The 17,909-nt window shown below is 38.6% G+C and overlaps 1 protein-coding gene across 1 annotated transcript; it reads left to right on the top strand.

The window, feature by feature from the left end:
• The first annotated feature begins 2,070 nt into the window (after positions 1-2,070).
• LOC132519579 (centrin-4-like) lies at positions 2,071-7,032 on the top strand. The gene is given in 6 exon segments (XM_060147483.1): positions 2,071-2,205; positions 4,880-4,926; positions 4,928-5,021; positions 5,417-5,545; positions 6,159-6,296; positions 6,500-7,032. Coding segments are annotated over 6 exon segments (633 nt in total). The 3' UTR covers positions 6,590-7,032.
• Positions 7,033-17,909: the final 10,877 nt, after the last annotated feature.

The following is a 17,909-nucleotide window of genomic DNA, read 5'->3' as shown; positions in this document are numbered from 1 at the left end:
ATCCTATTTAACACTGCAAACTCCTCTTTTCCCTTTACATTCTGGATTCCTTTTATTCGCTCTAATTTCTCTTTTCCCACAACATTATCACCTTATAAAATAGTACATACACTACTTATTTATTTACTATTTATTGACTATGTCCCTCTGTTGGAATATAATTCCCAGAAGGGCAGTTTTAGTCACTGACGTATCCCATATACTGATAACACTGTCTGACACAATGCAAGTACTCAAAAAATATTTGACAATGTGGTTTTCACCACATTTATTATCGTACATTTAAGTACAGAACTGAAATAAGACTAAACAGATGCCATTGTCAGTATTCCTCCACCATAAATTTAAGGTTCTACCACCTCTGGAGTCGACATGATTGCTATTTGGCACTGCCGTGGTTGAGGCCCTTTAATTGCTTCCAAAACGGTTCCTCCTTCACATGGTTGTCAGAATTATCTTTGAAAAGCACAAACCTAATCGGATCACTCCACTGCCTAAAACAACTATTCATCTTAGAAAATAAAGTCTTTACCTCGGTAAAGGTGTCTCATAATCTGACTTCAATCTAATTTATAAGGCTCATCTTCCACCTTTCCTTATAAACCCAATGATCTAGTCACACTACAACATACATTTACTTTCATTTCCGCACATACTATACTCTGATTTGAGTATCCTACACTTTCTTCACCTTGGCAAATGCTATATATCTTTCATGACCCAAGGCAAATGCCACATTTTTGATACAGCCTCCTCCAATGCCTCAAGGAGAAGTGCACCTCCTTCCTGGGCTGCCAAAGTACTGTCTACACACATCTACTAAAGCACTTAGCACCCTGAATTAAAAATACTGTTTTTATGTCTGTGCCTATCTCCCCCACTACTCTGTGGGTTCCTTCCTTTCATTCATCTTTATACTCTACACTCAGTTCCTTTCAAACTCACCCAATACATGGCATAGTACATGACATGTAGAAAGCATTAAATAAATTTAGTAGATTTAAGAGTGATAGTAGGCTTAACATTTTTCCAGATTAATATTATTAATGTTCTATAGTAAAATTAGATTAGTAACAGCTATTTTTCAAGACTGAGTACTTCCTACCTAAGACCTAGAAACTGCAATCTGAGCCTATAATTGAAAAATCATTTTCACTAGAAGTTAATGTCCCAAATATAAAAGCCTAAATCACAGAATGATGTAAAAGCAGGTGAACACACTACGCAGCCTTTTAGTTGCCATAAGATCAAACTTGATCCAGGAGAGCCTAAAAATTAGAATTGTTTCTACAAATTTGGTCATTATTCATTTCTGGTCTCAGAAATCCCTTTAATATTAGTAGTAAAGAAGAAGTATATGTCCTGGAAACTAATCAAGAGCAACTTTCTCAGTGAGATTAATGGCCTGAAAAATCAATATACTATAATTAAGTGACTGAATATTTTACCTAATTCACGAACTATCTTGAATTTGCATCGTTTAAATTTCCACTGGGGTAACTTTACACAGAAAAATCACTTCAAATATTAGAATAACTTTACCTATTTTCCAAAATCCTAATGAGGTTTTGTTTTTGGGTTTTTTTTTTTTTAGATCAATTATTACAATGCTTGGGTGTCTGTCTGGTATATAATGTGAGCAAGAAAGGATGATGGTTTTGGAAAATGTGCCATGTTTCAACTAACTGAAGTAGGAAAAGTGACTTGGGAGACTACTTCCAGAATGTACTTTGCACATTTTTCTTTCCTTACCTTCAAGGAGATAAGTGGGATAAAGGGAAAAACCTAGGCAAAACTTAATATTCTTCCTGAATCCACTGTTGGAGAATCCTGTATGATTTTTAGGAAAAAGTACTTACTCTAGAGAAGACACTGCAGGAGGCATAAAAAAGAGCCCTGATGTGTAAGCGATTAAGCGTTAGAAGTTTTAAGAGACTATCACCTCTTCATTCCTACCACCTCAGTCCTTCCCCTTCATCCTTTAGCTGGTCCCTGACCAGATTCAGAACTGGGCGGAACCAGCAAGTCTGGCCCTTTGGCCAAGAATTTGCTTTGATTTACAGCACTTATATGGCATCTGAATCTCGACAGTTACTGAGTCAAGTGGATTTTCAGGCTACCTATGTCGGACTCAATGCGGATCTATGCTGGATATATTTGGAAAACCGGCCAAATCTTGGGGTTCAACCAACTGAACGGCTGTGGGTGAGAATGTCGGGGGCGTGGAAAAGTCTGATGGTGATTATGGGTGGGTCCAAAGTCCAACCCCGCAAATAAACGCTACAACACTGGTAAAAACTCTTTCCTATGCAGGGAGTCTTCATGTACATCCTAAGACCCGCACTGCCCCCGTGCCCACACCACACCCCTCCTGTAAAGAAATGCTGCCTAGGGCTTCGCTGGTGGCGCAGTGGTTGAGAATCCGCCTGCCGACGCAGGGGACACGGGTTCGTGCCCCGGTCCGGGAAGATACCACATGCCGCGGGGCGGCTGGGCCCGTGAGCCATGGCCGCTGAGCCTGCGCGTCGGGAGCCTGTGCTCCGCAACGGGAGAGGCCACAACAGTGAGAGGCCCGCGTACCGCAAAAAAAAGAAAAAAAGAAATTCTGCCTACCAGGCCAGAATCGCTGTGAACCAAGGAGGAGGGAAGTCGCTAAAGGCCAAGCCCCAGGCACTGTGGAGGCTGAAGGATGCCTAGCGGCGCAAGGTAAGAACAGTCCCCTCCGCCTCTGGTAATCCGGCCGGTAAACCGAAGCTGGACCAATTCAGCAGACCCACCAGGCTCTAGAGTCTCATCCCTTCTCCCGGCCCCAAGAGTTTAGAAAAGCAAACAATATCCCCCCACATCTCCGTCAAAGACTTAGCAGTTGGTAGAAGCACCTCGCTACGAACCTCGCTCTTTTCTCCATCCCTACGGAGGCTCCAGTTCCCCGAAGTTCTGCCTGACACTGTGACGCCAAAACGCCCGGGGGAAGAACCTTCCTTTCCGGTTCGCATTTTGCGCAAGTGCGCCGCGGGCCCAGCTGGGCTAACGGCTAGTCCTGGTTGCTAAGAAACCCTACGGAAAGTTCTGCTTAATGGTAGCCTGGGAAAGGCATAGCGTTACGCTATTGGTAGAGAATAGAGAGTGGGGGATGGCCTCAAGGACCTTCTTTTGTGACCATTGGGTGGCATGACTGTCAATCAGTGGGGGCAAGCCTGTGTGGGCGGGGCCGCAGAGAGGTCGGCGAGAGCGGCCTTAGCAACGGCTAGCAGGCTGTGAAGACTACAGTCGGGCTGTGCGGCGGGCGGGTGAAGCCCGGAGGTCCCGGTTGAGGGCGCCGGTCGGGGACATGGTGAGTGCGAAGCTGCAACCACTTACTGGGGCTGGGCTGGGGCTGAAGTTTCTCCCCGGCACAAGGAAGGAATTTAGTTTACGAAATGTATTATTCGCCTCCTTTCATGATCCTCGACTGTCATTAGTAACCCCTCCCTTCGTCGCCGAATAGAAGCGCACTGTCCATAACTCTAGAGACAGAAGAACGGTTCTCCAGTTCATTTTTTCCCCTCCTCAACCCCAGTAACCGCTACTACCAACGGTGTTGGAGACAGAAACCGCTCTCTAGCCAGAAATGAGTTGAATACAGAGAATAAGATGCTTTAAAACCGTTGGAGGGCCTGGGCCTCTAGGAAAGACATCCAGAACTCTGAAAAAACTGGCCGGGGGAGCTACGAACTCTGCCACTGGAACTGTTGAAGATGAGTGTATCTGCAGTCCAGGGATCAAGAATCTGATGCTGCCACAACCAGTCTTAAGATATGTGAAGCTGGCGTCTAGATACACGGGTCGTGGAGTCTCTGCCACCACTGCTTCTTAACCCAGAGCTGGAGACAAGATACTGAAATGAGGCTGCAGAAGAATCCCAGGAGTAACTCTGGGACCTTGCTTGCCAGCAGAAAATGGCAAGTGCAGGAAGATGACCTCCATCTTCCCCAGATACGGATAATTGGTCCAACATTCTCCAGGTCCCTGGAGTAATTTTTCACCTGGAAAATGTATTTTTTCATTTCTCAGTCTCTGCAACATAGAAAAGTAGGTGAGAAGGTGGGAAAGGAAATGATGTTCCAATCAACCATGTCTCACAAAATAAATTTTATTATGAGACATACAGGCAGAGATGAGAGTAAATATGCCTTAAACACTGCTGTTCAGATATACCAAGTAAGGAACTTCCCTGGTGGCGCAGTGGTTAAGAATCTGCCTGCCAATGCAGGGGACACACGTTCGAGCCCTGCTCGGGGAAGACCCCACATGCCGCGGAGCATCTAAGCCCGTGTGCCACAACTACTGAGCCTGCGCTCTAGAGCCCGCGAGCCACAACTACTGAGCCCACGTGCCACAACTACTGAAGCCCCCGTGCCTAGAGCCCGTGCTCCACAGCAAGAGAAGCCACTGCAATGAGAAGCCCACGCACCGCAACCAAGAGTAGCCCCCGCTCACTACGACTAGAGAAAGCCCGCGCGCAGCAACAAAGATCCAGTGCAACCACAAATAAAATTAAATTAAAAAAAGATATACCAAGTAAGGCCAACTGTTTTCTGACATAACATCTACTATTCTAGCATGTCTTCTTTGCCTCTTTTCCGTATCAAAAGTCACTAATTTGATGGAAAAACCTAAGATGTAAAAAAGAACCAGGCTTTCCAGCAAGATATGAATAACTAAAATCACAAATGTTAGCAAAGGGAAAGGGGGAAATTCTTGAAGTTCATTATATGATAGGGACTAGGATACTTGAATATGTTTATTATATTTAATTAGTTCATCATTAACTCTTCTGCTTCTGGTACTTTTTCCAGTTACACAGTTTATCTTTTACCCACATGTGTATTTATTACAGGCATCCAACTGCCGCACAAGTTCAGGCCGATGGAAGAAAAGAGCAGCAGAAATTGAATGAAACCCAAAAGCAAGAAATTAAAGAGGGCTTTGATTTATTCGATGTTGTTGGGTCTGGAACCAGAGATGTGAAAGGATTGAAGGTTCTGAAATTACTTATAATTCCAAAACATTTGAAAAACTATCATTGCTTTGTTGCAATCCTTAAATCTTTCTTTAACAGTAACCTTCTGAAAGCTTGATATAAAATCTCTTCAGTGCAGACACCTACCCCTGCAGTGTACATGCCTGGCCTGCATTAACAAAACAGTATCTCGTTAAGCATTTTATTCTTGTTTTATGAATGAGTAGGCCAAAGCCCATCGTGTCACAGTGACATCCTATGGCACGGTAGGATTGGAACCTAAACCTGCTGACCTGACTTTCTAGGTTTAAGCCTAGTCCATAGTGAAAAAGAGAGAACCTAGTAATTAATAGGTAGTTTAAGAGCTAGGAATGAGATTGTGGCCTATTATAATTTATTTGCTTTCTATTTCAGATTGCAATGTGGGCCTTAGGATTTGAACCAAAGAAAGAAGAAATTTAAAAAATGGTAGCTGAAACTGACAAAGAAGGAATCGGCACCATTAGTTTTGAAGATTTTTTGGCCATAATGAATGTAAAAATGGTATAGTAGTGATTTTGTTTTTCAATGAAATACAAGTAGTAGCCTTCTACAATTTTTGGCTGAAGCAATCAGAGGAAGAATTGGAACTAGGTCTTTAAAGATGGGTAGGATTTAGGTAGATAGGAATAACAAGATTAAAGATGTTTTCAGGGTAGTAATGAAGACTGTCCAGTGTGGAGAAGAGGTTTTTTGTTAGGAAATAATAAGGATATATGGCTGGATAGAGAGAACGGGGCCAGCATTTTTAAGCCTTGAAATCAGCAAACAATTTATTGAGTGCCTATTTTTGTCAGGCAGTATCCTAGGGAGCATTGAATGAGACAACCTCCCTGTTCTCTTGGAGCTTATATTTTTGAAATGGATCTCAGTTAGTGAGGTTAATACAAGATAGATTCTCTTTATCACCCTGTGGCTCTTCCACTTAAATAAACCCTGAGTTTCAATACCTTGAGGGCAGATGTGAATGCATTGGAATAATTGTTAAAAGTCAGAGCAGTAAATAGAGCTCAGCTACCTGCTGTGTTGCTGTTCTAGACCTCAAAGACCTATACATCCAGACTAATCAAATGAATAAATGAAAGACTAATGACATTTAGTTGTTTCTGTTTTTAAGAGTGAAAAAGATGAAAAAGAAGAAATATTGAAGGCTTTCAAATTATTTGATGATGATAATACAGGAAGTATATCACTAAACAATATCAAGGGGGTTGCTAAGGAACTAGGGGAAAATTTGACAGATGATGAACTTCAGGTAAATTTTACTTATTTGTATAATTATAATTTCACATATAACTTATATACAATTATAATTTATTATAATTTATAGTTATATTCTTTAGTTGTATTAATACATTTAAAATAAAATTTGGTTTTGAGTATGTATTTGAATGTTCATTTATATCATTATTCCTTTTTAATAGATTTCACATATCCTATTTACATTTCATTTTACAGGAAGTGCTTGATGAAGCTGATCATGATGGGGATGGAGAAATAAATGAGGAAGAATTTTTGAGAATGATGCAAAAGACCACTCTTTATTAATACTGTTTTTTGTTCCTTCTGGCAAGTTGTTAACAAGTTTGTATTTAAGTTCCATAATATCTGTATGTATTCATTTTCAGTGTTTAGTTTATGTACACAAACTGGCCTTCTGATATCTAGTCCATGTGAGAAGTTACCTGTTTCTACCAATATGTTGTTAAATCTGTAGCATCAAGAAACAAAGGAAATGTAGTGACTTCCTTGAACCATGAATCTGAGAACAGTATTAATTCCAAGTGCTATTTTTAGAGCCCCAGGGTCCAAAGACTTAGATTTTTTTTTTTAATTTAAGGAAATCAGCCCCACATCAAATGAATTTGACAAGCAAGCCATTACTTTCCCTGTTACTTTCCTTTTGTGCAACTCTATAAATGCTGAACATTTGCTTTTTTACCAATTATTCAGATACATAAAGCCTTAAATAAAACTATCTGGCAACTTCATTATTTGCTAATTTTCTTCTTATAAAGAAATTCAAAGCAGCACTTATATCACCCAGATTTCCCCATACGTTTGACCCTATAAGTTAGCATTTATTTAATACCTATGTCCTAGGACAGGTGCTAGGGGTTTTACATATATTATCTCAGTTACTATTTAGAAGCAGTAGTATTAGCTCCATCTTACTACATATGAGAAAACTAAAGTTCAGAGAATTTAAATTTTAAAATTGCTAATTTGCCCATAGATGATAAAATATGGATCCTAAATCTTATAACCTCACTCTTCATTATGTTGCTTCCCTGTGGATAAAAACTCTCAGGATAATTGTGTGTATTTTCTAACTCATATAATTCTATGACCCTCTTGTAATTTAATTTTATTTGTTTTTTATGAAAAAGCCAAACTATGGGGAGTCTTTTGACCCCCGCTGGGCCGCACAAGAATGGGCCTTGGGCCTGGAACACTTCCTTACCAAGAGATGGAATCCTTACAGCTTACACTGGACTTGTCACCTTGTCTGTAATTATCTTTCCCTATTTCAGACTCAATGTGTACTACTTTGTTCTGCTTAAGTACATGTGTCATATGGCACCTGGCCAACCCCAGTGCCTATCTGTCCCCTTTGGGGAGAAGACGGGGTTCTTCTGTTGTACAAGAAGGGTGTGTGTTGGCCAATTGCCCAGTGTCGGCTTCTGGGAGGGACCTGCTGGCTATAGGAAACTGACACTCACTACTGAAGCTGATCTTTCTCTGTCTTTTCTCTATTCTAGTAAAGCACTGTTGCAGCCAGTACTTAACTGCACTGTGTTTTCCTTAGCAACTCTGATACCAAGATGCAGTGGGCAGAAGTGCTTCAGCCTTCTGCTCCTGATAATAGGTAACAGATGCCACTTGCTGGACAAAACTCTTCCTAAAATCAAGTACATGGTAATGGTCTTTGGAGCAAGAAAGGCTGGTAGAAAATGTTCCTTTAATTGCCCCACCTAGTTAATTTTTAGCTCAACTGAAATGAAGACTAAAGTTTTTTGTTTTGTCAACACAAGAGAGGTTTTTATTTGATTTAAGCTAGGTTGGCATATGCTAATGAATGTTCTTAAGTGCTTCACAGTATTTTTAATTCCTAATTATGTAGCATTTCCTCTAGACTAAAGAACGATATACCTACTAAACATGCTTCATATGTGAAAATTACGGCCTTTAGGTTGTTAAAAGATTTATATTTTTAAGTGGGTAATACACTTAAAAATACACATGAACAAGTTTAAAGAGTTCTAAATAAGTCTTCTTACCATTCAGCCCCAGGTCTCCTCAGAGATAATTATCTTTACCAGTTTCTTATGGATCATTGCAGAGGGTGCATATACCTATGCACATGAATAAAGAATAGATTTTTTTCCCACAAATGATAGCATACTACATACATTGTATATATTAATTTTTTCACTTAATATATTTTAGTGATACTTCCAGAGCAATACAAATAAAATGACTCATTCTAATGGCTATATAATATCCCATTGTAAAGATTATATTTTATTTAAGAGTCTTCTATTGGTGGACATTTTCTTTATTTCTAATCTTTTCCTTAATATCCTTATACATATGTCTCTGTATAGATGTGGGTATATCTGTAGAATTAATTCTTACAAGTGAGATAGTTGGGTCAAAAGCTATATGCATTTTAATTTAAACATTTTTTATTTTGATAGATATTGTCTTCTAAAAATATGTTTGCCAAGTTACATTCTTAATAGTATATGAAAATGCCCATTTTTTGATAAAGTATTACCAAACTTTTTGATTTCTGCCAATGTAACAAGTTGCAAGTCATATCTCATTGTAGGTTTAAATGTTAAATTCTATTATGAGAGGCATTGAGTATCTTTTCATATTTGGGATCTATTTTTTTCCTTTCTGTGTATTGTCTGTTTGTGTCCTTTGCCTATTTTTCTGGTGGATTTTAAAAAATTTACTGATTTCTAGGAGCTCTTTCTATACAAAGGAAATTAATCTTGTCATATGTGTTACATGTATTTTCCTGTTTGTTGTTTGTCTTTTGATTTTAATTATGGATCAGTTTTTAAATTTTAAAAAGTTTACTTCATGAGATTATTTCTATAGATGTTCAAACTATTGTAACAGTAAGAGGGCAATGATGTGTCTTTTATCAGTATTTATTCTCACAATAACTGTATTTGTCCTACGAGACTGTAGTCTAATTCTGAGAGTTAAAAGGTGGGAGACGGGCTTCCCTGGTGGCGCAGTGGTTGGGAGTCCGCCTGCCGATGCAGGGGACGCGGGTTCGTGCCCCGGTCCGGGAGGATCCCACATGCCGCGGAGCGGCTGGGCCTGTGAGCCATGGCCGCTGAGCCTGCGCGTCCGGAGCCTGTGCTCCGCAACGGGAGAGGCCACGACAGTGAGGGGCCCACGTACCGCCAAAAAAAAAAAAATTATACAAAAAGTGGGGGACAAGGTGATTATTTATCATGCCATTGAATTTTCCATTTGAAAAATAATCATCTTTACTTTTTAGGTGAGATGATCTGGATTTAATCCAATGCTGGAGTAAGGGAGAGTTTTATAAGCATTAGATCTGTTTGAGTTTGCTTTATGTTTGACTGAAGCCAACTAAAAATGGCCCTGGGAATATTGCTAGACGAGGAAAATCCAGGACCAGGCCAGAACTCTTGAGCTATTTTGGAACATATTCAGGCTTCTATGACTGCTGTGGCAGAAATTAACTCCTTAAGATGAAGTGAAATTTGTTGGGGTATTTACATCTCAAAATGTTTCCCTATTAAAAATACTTTTTGAGGGCTTCCCTGGTAGCACAGTGGTTAAGAATCCGCCTGCCAATGCAGGGGACATGGGTTCGAGCCCTGGTCTGGGAAGACCCCACATGCTGCGGAGCAACTAAGCCCGTGCGGCACAACTACTGAGCCTGTGTGCCACAACTACTGAAGCCTGCACACCTAGAGCCTGCGCTCTGCAACAAGAGAAGCCACCGCAATGAAAAGCCCGCGCACCGCAACGAAGAGTAGCCCCCACTCACCGCAACTAGAGAAAGCCCGCGCACAGCAACGAAAACCCAATGCAGCCAAAAATAAATAAATAAAATAAATTTATTTAAAAAATACTTTTTGAGATTTATAAATTTTGTAAAAAAAAGAAAAAATTGAAAATTATGACTATTTTATGGTTTCACAGTCAAATAAAGGCAGATAACGTAAGATGATAAGACTTAAAAAGCTTGAATCATTTTAGCCAAAGATCTTAGAATTCACTTACTTTTATCCCAGAACAAATTCAAACTTACCTAGTTTTCTACATTTTCCTTCCTCTCGCGGGAGCAAGATCAAATCCAACAGTATGTGGACAACTTAAGAAGCTCTCATAAAGGCATAAAGGTGGTCGAAATTAGAATAATGCTTACTAAAAGAAAAATCATTTCAATCACTAATCAACATTAAAGTTTTTAGATTGTCTGCTAGGTAGGGGGGCTGTGAAGGATACAATGAATTAGATGTGGATCTTATTGTCTCTGAGTTGGCTGGTAGTTCATGTGGTAGGCATCTTCTGAAGTGACTCTCAGTGATCCAGTTTCCTGGTATCCTTGCCTTTGTGTAATCCCTTTGTTGAGTGTGGAGTAGATCCAATGATTGGCTACTAATTAATAGAATATGGCAAAAATGATGGGAGGTCTCTTACAATATTGGGTCTTAAAAGACGTTTACTTCCCTCTACTGGTACTCTCTTGCCTTTTTGTTTGCTTGCTCTGGTGAAGCAAGCTGCTGTGTTTTGATCTGCCCTATGAAGAGAACCACATGGCAAGGAGCTGAGAGCAGCCTCTGGCCAACAGCAAGTGAGGGACCAAAGCTTTCAGTCTGTCAACAAGGAACCAAATCCTGCCAGCAACCATTTGAAGGAGCTTGAAAATGGATCCTTTTCTAGTTCATCTTTGAGGTGGGCTGCAGCCCCTGCTGGCACCTTGATTACAACCAGTGAGAGACCCTGAAGCAGAGGAGGTCTCAGTTAAGCCACATCTTGATTCCTGAACTTCAGAAACTAAGATAACAAAGGTTATTTTAAGCTACTAAGTCTTGGGAGTAATTAGTTACACAACAAGGGATAACTAATACAGTCCCCCATCTTGAAACTTGTGTGTTCACTTCTTATCAATTGGGTTGCTAGATATACAAGTAACCAAGTAACAATTACAACTCTCCATACTAAATATAGAGGAGATTAATTAGACTTATCGCATAAGAATATAGTTAAACAGCAATACCATTCATTAGGGTGCTACTGTTCTCTGACTACTCACTTTCAGCCACATACCTGAAATTCAGCAAGTTTTCTACCTAATATTTGTAGCTTGGTGTCTTAGTCTGTTTGGGCAGCTATAACAAAATACCACAGAATAAACAATAGAAATTTACCTCTCACGGCTCTGAAGTCTGGAAGTCTGAGATCAGGGTGACAGCATGGTCAAGTAAGGGCTTTCCTGTGGATTGCAGGCTTTTCATTGTATCCTCATTGGAAGGGGCTAGGGAGCTCTGTGGGCTCTCTTTTATAAGAACACTAATCCCATTCATGAGGGCTGTACCCTCATGACCTGATCACTTCCCAAAGGCTCCACCTACTAATACCATCACCTTTGGGGGTTCGGATTTCAACATATGAATTTTGGGGGGGGGAAACATACACATTCATATCATAGCACTTGGATATCATGAGGAATTCAGCCCACCAATGAGAGGACCCCTAAGAACTTTATTATAAAGTTCCATTTTGCAGTTCCTGCAACCTGAAGATGTCACTCAAATGACCCTTTCCTTAGAGCCATTGGCTGGTATAGATGTCCTAGAGTTCTCACTGATATTTTAGTTGCTAACAAGCAGGTATTGGCAGTGAACGTAACTAACTACTGGGCTTCAGGCAGCACTAAAAGCGGGGTGATTTCAAGGTTGGTGCTGACAGAATCTTGGCAACTACAAAAGCAGACCGACAAACACCTTAAAATGGATGAAAATACATATTGGATGGATCACCATCTGGCCTAGGAATCAGCAGCAAGCCAAGGATACACGAATATGTAGCAAAATCTAAACAATTCTTTAATTATTAAAGAAATTGACCCTGAAAATTAAAATGTTACTTCAAAGAAAACTCTAGGTCCAAATAGCTCGTTGGTGATTTCTGCCATTTGATGAAGAGGATATTTAATTCTTCCAGAAAATAGAAAAAGAGGTAACTCTTCCAAACTTGGTTTGTGAGGTCGGCAAAACTTTGTTACCAGAAGCTACAAGCATATGCATTTTAACCAAGTTAGTTTTGTTTCAGAAAAACAAGATTTGTTTAGCATTTGAAATTTGATCAATGTAATTAATATATCACATTTTAGAATAAAAACCAAAAATGATGTAATCATTTCAGTAGGTAAAAAAATCTGACACTTGATCAAACGTAACCTCCATTCATTATAAAAATTTGTGGCAAACCAGGAATAGGAGAGAATTTCTGTTAACTGTGTGAAGGTATCTTCAAAACCTACAAACATCACCTTAATTGCAAAACATTCAAATCTTTCTCTCTGAAATGAGGAATAACAACAGAATGTCCTTTATCACTAACTTCTATTCAATACTGTCCTGATGAGCTAGCTAGTAGAGGAAGAAATAAAATTCTTTTTATTTGCAGATGACATGATGCATACACAGAATAGTGAAAAGAACTCATATATTGCTGATGCAAGGCTGTTATGCAAATGCAAATATAAACACAATTGTATTTTTACATACCAGGTACAAATAACTGGAAAATGAAAAAAATTAAGAGACTAATTATAATAGTATTAAAAATATAAAAATCCTATGACTAAATCTGATGAAGCTATACAAACCTTCTACATCAAAAACTATAAAAGAATATCGAGAGAAATTAAAGAAGACCTAAATAAATAGAGGAATATTATTATGATCATGGATTGGAAGACTCAATACTATAAAGATGTCAGTTCTCCCTTTATTGATCCATAGATATAGTGCAACCAAAATCCTAGCCTGTGTGGAACTTGACAAGCTGATTCTAAAATTTACAGAAATCCAAGGGGCCAGTACACAATTGAAGAACAAGGTGAGAGGACTATCTTGCCTGAATATCAGGATTTATTATAGACCATAGTAATTAAAATAGTATGGTGCTGACTAGGAGAGACTAATGGACCTATGGAATAGAGCAGAAAGTCCTGAAACAGATTCATACATATATGGCCCTTGCATTAAAACAAAAGTAACTATGCAGATCAGTGGGACGTTTTCATTATAACAAATGGTTCTGAGTCAATAGGATATCCATAAGGAATAAAGGAAAACATGACCCCAAACTCACACCATACATTAAAATTAATTCTAAATGATTGTTGATCTATACATGAAGAATAAGAATATAAAGCTTCCAGGAGATAACCTAGGAAAATATCATCATGATCTTGGAATCAGATCCTAATTAGGATACAGAAAGCACTAACTTTAAAGGAAAACACTTATAAATTGGACTATATTATAAATAAGAACCTCTCTTCATAAACAGAGAGTATGAAGACATAAGCTACTAAGTGGAAAAAGATATTTTCAATAAATATACCTGACCAGAAAGAGAAAAACAAATATCGTATATTAATGCATATATGTGGAACTTAGAAAAATGGTACAAATGAACTGGTTTGCAGGGCAGAAATTGAGACACAGATGCAGAGAACAAATGTATGGACACCAAGGGGGGAAAGTGGTGGTGGTGGTGGTGGTGGTGGTGGGATGAACTGGGAGATTGGGATTGACATACATACACTAATATGTATAAAATGGATAATTAATAAGAACCTGCTGTATAAAAAAATAAAATTCAAAAATTCAAAATAAATAAATACATATACCTGACTAAATACTTGTATGTAAAATATATAAATAGCTGTTTAAAAATCCATAAGAAAAAGCCCAGTTTAAAACAATGAGCAAAAGACTTAAGCAGACATGTCATAGAAGAAGATATCCAAGTGATCAAAAACATGTGAAAATTAATCAAAATAAGGAAGGTAGTAGGCTGAGTAATGGCCTCCCAGGAGATATCCTTGTCCTAGGCCCTAGAAAATGTGAATGTTATCTTATATGACAAAAAAAAGGACTTTGCAGATATGATTAAGGATTATGAGATAGATTTCCTGGATTATCTGGTGGGCCCTAAATGTAATCACAGTGGCCATATGAAAGAGAGGCGGAAGGACATTTGACACATAGAAGAAGAGAAGGAAATGTAAGCATAGAGGCAGAGATTGGAGTGATATGGCTAAGGAATGCTGGCAGCCACCAGAAGCTGGAAGACTTAAAAACTGGATTCTCATCTATTGGCAGTGTATCCCTGCTGGCTCCTTAATCTTGGCCCAGTGAAACTGATTTCGAATTTTGGACTCCAGAGCTATGAGAGAATAAATTTCTGTCATTTTAAGCTACCAAGTCTCTGGTAATTTGTTTCAATAGCCACATGAAACAAATACAAGGGCAATGCAAATTAATGTCGCCATGAGAGAATTATAAATCCACCAGAATGGCTAAAACTAAAATAACCAATAATTCAAAGTGTTGGTAAGAATGTGAAACAATGAGAATTCTCAACTACTGCTTCTAGGAGTGTAAATCACTTCAACTGCTTTGAAAACAGTTGGCATTATTCGATAAAGAGTAGCATATGTATATGTTATGATCAGCATGTATTCCTAGGAACATATCCAACAGAAATGTGTGCACATATGGGCCATGAGACATAAAAACTGTTCATGGCAGCAGTATACATAATAGCCCCAAACTAAAGATACTCTAAGTGTCCATCAACAGTAGAATATATAAATAAATAGTTACATATTTATATAGTGGAATGCATATGCTAATGAAAAAACAAATTCACTCACATGCAGCAACACGGATGAATTGCAACCATAGCATCGACAGAAAGAAGCCAGGAACAAAAGTATATGTTCTGCATAAATGCCATTTCTATAAAGTTCAAAACCCAGGCATATCTAAAAGACAAAATAATGATTACCTTGGGGAAGAGGGAGGAAGTAGTTGTTAGGAGAGGGCTTGCAGGGGATTTCTGAAGTGTTGGTAACTTTATATATCTTGGCTTGTGTAGTAATTACTTAAGTGTTTACATTGTCTTAATCCGTTGAGCTGTTTATTTGGCTTGTGCATTTGTGTGAGTGTTGTACTTCAATAAAAAAAAGTTGAAAAAAATTCATGTCATATTGTTAGGCATCATAATTTTGTGTCATTTACATCAGTAATGTGGAGAGAGTCCTGGGGTGAGGGAAGTTATCAGCCAACACACTGATAGACTAGAGAGGGATGCCAAGCATTCAGTTACAGGAGGATCTAGTGAACCTTCATCTCCTGTGTACTCCTATTAATCGTTGGAGCCAATACTGGAAAGAAACTATGTTTGTAATGAATATGAAAATCTTTTCAACTAAATATATCTCTGTTGCATATTAGTTATGTCCCTTTTTTTCAATACTAACATTGTTTATTTATACACTATTTTTTTCCTGAATCGATCTTGCTAGAGGTTTCTCAGTTTTATTAGAATATTCAAAGAACAAACTTTTGAATTTGTTTATCCTATTGTGTCTTTGTTTTCTATTTCATTAATTTTAGTTTTATTGTGCTACCTCACACCAGTCAGAATGGCCACCATTAAAAACTCTACAAGTAACAAACGCTGGAGAGGGTGTGGAGAAAAGGGAACCCTCCTACACTGTTGGTGGGGATGTAAGTTGGTACAGCCACCACTGAAAACATTATGGAGGTTCCTCAGAAGATGAAAAATAGAATTACTATATGATCAGGCAATCCCACTTCTGGGCATATATCGAGACAAAACTCTAATCCAAAAAAATACACGCACCCCTATGTTCATAGCAGCACTATTCACAACAGTCAAGACATGGAAACAACCTAAACATCCACTGACAGATGAATAGATAAAGAAGATATGGTACATATACACAATGGAATACTACTCGGACGTAAAAAAGAATGAAATAATGCCATTTGCAGCAACATAGATGCAACTAGAGATTATCATACTAAGTGAAGTAAGTCAGAAAAAAGAAAGACAAATACCATATGATATCACTTATATGTGGAACCTAAAATATGACACAAATGGGGCTTCCCTGGTGGCACAGTGGTTGAGAGTCTGCCTGCCGATGCAGGGGGCACTGGTTCGTGCCCCGGTCTGGGAGGATCCCACGTGCCGTGGAGTGGCTGCGCCCGTGAGCCTTGGCCGCTGGGTCTGCGCGTCCAGAGCCTGTGCTCTGTGGTGGGAGAGACCACAGCAGTGAAAGGTCCACGTACCGCAAAAAAGAAAAAAAAAATAAAATAAAATATGACACAAATGAACCTATCTATGAAACAGAAACAGATTCACAGATGTAGAGAACAGACTTGTGGTTGCCAAGGGGGAGGGGGTTGGGAGAGGGATGGGTTGGGAGGTTGGGGTTAGCAGATGTAAGCTTTTATATATGGAATGGTCCTACTGTATAGCATAGAGAACTATATTCAGTATCCTATGATAAACTGTAATAGAAAAGAATATTTAAAAATGTATATATATATATGTATAACTGTATCACTTTGCTGTACAGCAGAAATAAACACAACATTGTTAATCAACTATAATTCAATTTAAAAAAAAGGATTAGAATTGTGATTCTTCCAGTATAACAAAACAAAAAGCAACAAAAAGAACAAAAAAGATGTCTACAAATTCTTTGACATTTCTCCCATCAACAGGAAGATTCTTCACTTCCCTTCCTTTGAATATGGGTTGTACCTAGTGACTTGCTTCTAACCAATAGAATGTAATGGAAGTGACACAAGACTTCTGAAGATAGATTAGAAAAGGTGATATAGCTTCTGCCTTGCTCTCTTTCTAAGCATCCAACCCAGCCACCATGCTATGTTAGGCAGCCACTTGGCACAACCACATGTAGGTGTTCTGGGCATAGCCCCATGGAGGTTCCAGCCAATAGCTAGCATCAACTAACCAGGCAGGCAAGTTAGGGAGCCTTCAGATGCTTCCAGCATCCAGACTTTGAGCCATCCTAGCTGATTCCGAGTAAAGACAAGATGTCCCCACTGAAGACAAGATGTCCCCACTGAACTCTGCCTAAACTGCAGATTTGTAAGCAAAATAAATGCTGTGATTTTGCTGAACCAGTAAATTTTGGGGTGGTTTATTAAGTAATAATAGAATACAACTTGCATCCTAGACTTATTACACTTTTCCTTTAATTAGTACTTTTACCAATTCCCCCAAATAGAATTTTACCTTATAATGATAATCAAAAGAGGTTTAACTCCATTTCTCTCTCTCTTTTATTGGCTATTGTCATATATTTTACTTTTATATATATTCAAATCCCTACAAGATATTATAATTATTTGTCTTTTATAAACCAGTCTGTATTCATTTAGATTACCCACATAACATTTCTGGTGCTCTTCATTCCTTTATGCAAGCCAGTGGTTCCATCTAGGATCATTTTCTTCAGCCTTTATAACTCTTTAGTATTTGTTGTGGTAACGATCTACTGGTGATAAGCTCAGCTTTTGCTTGTCTGAAGAGGCTTTAATTTTTGCCTTCTTTTTTTTTAATAATATTTTTACTGTGTACAGAATTCTACGTGAGAAGGTAGAAAGGTTTTTTTGTTCTTTTAGCATTTTAATGCCATTCCATTATGTTCTGATTTCCATCATTTTTGTTGAAAAGTAAGCTTAGAGCTTTATTGTTGCTTCTTTGAAGGTAATGTGTGGTTTTT

The sequence above is a fragment of the Lagenorhynchus albirostris genome, chromosome 4, assembly GCF_949774975.1.
Source record: "Lagenorhynchus albirostris chromosome 4, mLagAlb1.1, whole genome shotgun sequence".
Taxonomy (NCBI): Eukaryota; Metazoa; Chordata; class Mammalia; order Artiodactyla; family Delphinidae; genus Lagenorhynchus; species Lagenorhynchus albirostris.
The sequence above is the reverse complement of the archived record's forward strand: the minus strand, read 5'-3'. Positions and strand labels throughout refer to the sequence as shown.